Raw genomic sequence first — 1,850 nt, 5'->3', positions numbered from 1 at the left:
CCAATTTTCTTCAGTGAATCCTCTGTTTGAAGGGAGAAAAAAATGGCTGAGGTTTCTGCTAAGAGTTTCATACCTGAATCATTACCGGGGGCGACGGCCAACATTGCTGGGCAAATTGGGCTGCTGTGGGAGCTAATCAGAGCACCATTGATAGTTCCATTGCTGAGAATTGCTGTATACATATGCTTAGCCATGTCAATCATGGTGTTCATTGAGAGGCTTTATATGGGGATTGTTATCATTCTTGTTAAGCTCTTCTGGAAAAAGCCCCAAAGAAGATACAAATGGGAAGCAATGGAGGATGATTTGGAGAGCGGCAGTGCAGTGTTCCCCATGGTCCTTGTTCAGATCCCCATGTTCAATGAAAAAGAGGTCCGTGTATTTGAATTTATTCGAGTTTCATCTTAAAAGGTTAATCTCGTTGAATGCTGCTCCACAATGTGCAATTTTACTGTAGACGGATCAAATTAATCAGTTCTTGTTTGAGTTCTATGCACACAATTTCACACAGACATTTTAAGAAACATTTGGTGGTCATCTAGTTGCATTACGATGTACACAAACGTACTTCGTGGTGAATGGCTTGCATTTTGAAATTTCTCGCTGAGATTTGTTTTTTCTTGGACAGGTTTATAAGATCTCCATTGGTGCAGCATGTAATCTTTCATGGCCAGCTGATCGTATGGTGATTCAAGTACTTGATGATTCCACTGATCTTATGATCAAGGTAAATCAGAAATCCCTAAACACAGGGCTGCTTATTTTCATAGTAATTTTGTATTGACGTCAAAATAGTTAACTTATTTAAAAATCCAACAACATATTTCTTTGTTGAGTTTGATATTAATGGCACTTCATCAATGTATTAGGATATGGTTGAAAAAGAATGCATTAGGTGGGCAAGTAAGGGATTAAACATTAGGTATCAAATTAGGGAAACAAGAGGAGGCTACAAGGCTGGAGCTCTTAAAGAAGGGTTGAAACGTGACTATGTCAAAGAATGTGAATATGTAGTCATTTTCGACGCAGATTTTCGGCCCGAACCAGATTTTCTTCGACGCTCAATCCCTTTTCTCATGCACAATCCTGATGTCGCTCTGGTCCAAGGTCGCTGGAGATTTGGTAAGCCTCACAATCATAATTTAAATTAGACTCGATCATTTTTTCTTCACACTATCTCGGCTAACATCTAGTCGAGTAAAGTCTAGTTCGAGAGGACCTAGGTGGAAACTCAAATGAATAGCAGTGTTGTTAAAATGTATCGATAGATTGTTTCGGTAATTTTTAAGTTAAAAAGTAAGAAGTTGCTTACCATCATAACGATTTAACAATTGAACTTTCACCTTTTTTTTCTGGGTTGATGCTCGGACTTATTTTCCAAAACATTGTTGACACATAAGTAATGTTTTCTTGGGAATTTCTTAACATGGGAAAGTGTCGGTAGTCTTAATTACTACATAGTACATATGTCTACGTGTATATTGTATGTACATGTTGTAATTTCCTCATTTAATAAAGTGAAAAATCGCATGTGCACGATCGTTTGTTATTGTTATTTTTCTTCGTGTCCACTTGTAAAGATTTGTTGCAGATCGCATGGTGTGGTGGGGTCCATTGGGCTATCTTCTTCTTCTTTTAATATTCTGTGTACTTAACAATAGGTTAATACTTGGTGAATGTATGACTCACACTCATTTTTAATTATTAATTTTTTGGAAAAAAATTATTTTTCACAACTCTTTTCTATTTTTAACCATACATTTTTTAAAAATTTACTTTTCAAACTATCGCTTACACATAAGCTCTTAATATTTTTCACGACTTCTAATAGAGATAGATTTGAGTCACTC

General features: G+C 36.3%; 1 protein-coding gene across 1 annotated transcript; it reads left to right on the top strand.

Annotated features, from left to right (window-relative positions):
• Nucleotides 1-6: 6 nt before the first annotated feature.
• Nucleotides 7-1,705, top strand: LOC111380381 (glucomannan 4-beta-mannosyltransferase 2-like). Its single transcript, XM_023003925.1, has 3 exons — nt 7-372; nt 629-727; nt 870-1,705. Exons 1-3 carry the CDS (start codon nt 43-45, stop codon nt 1,149-1,151), a joined length of 711 nt encoding a protein of 236 aa, XP_022859693.1. The 5' UTR covers nt 7-42; the 3' UTR covers nt 1,152-1,705.
• The last annotated feature ends 145 nt before the right edge of the window (nt 1,706-1,850 follow it).

Source organism: Olea europaea, unplaced genomic scaffold (assembly GCF_002742605.1).
Source record: "Olea europaea var. sylvestris unplaced genomic scaffold, O_europaea_v1 scaffold21328, whole genome shotgun sequence".
In the NCBI taxonomy this organism is placed as follows: domain Eukaryota; kingdom Viridiplantae; phylum Streptophyta; class Magnoliopsida; order Lamiales; family Oleaceae; genus Olea; species Olea europaea.
Note: the sequence above shows the minus strand (reverse complement) of the source record. Positions and strands in the feature narration are given on the sequence as shown.

What these genes read in the sequence shown, in the direction of transcription:
- LOC111380381 (XM_023003925.1), top strand. Translation starts at nt 43, where the DNA reads ATGGCTGAGGTTTCTGCTAAGAGTTTCATACCTGAATCATTACCGGGG. An exon ending in CCATGTTCAATGAAAAAGAG is followed by an intron (nt 373 to 628) that starts GTCCGTGTATTT and finishes TTTCTTGGACAG; the next exon opens with GTTTATAAGATCTCCATTGG. An exon ending in CCACTGATCTTATGATCAAG is followed by an intron (nt 728 to 869) that starts GTAAATCAGAAA and finishes TCAATGTATTAG; the next exon opens with GATATGGTTGAAAAAGAATG.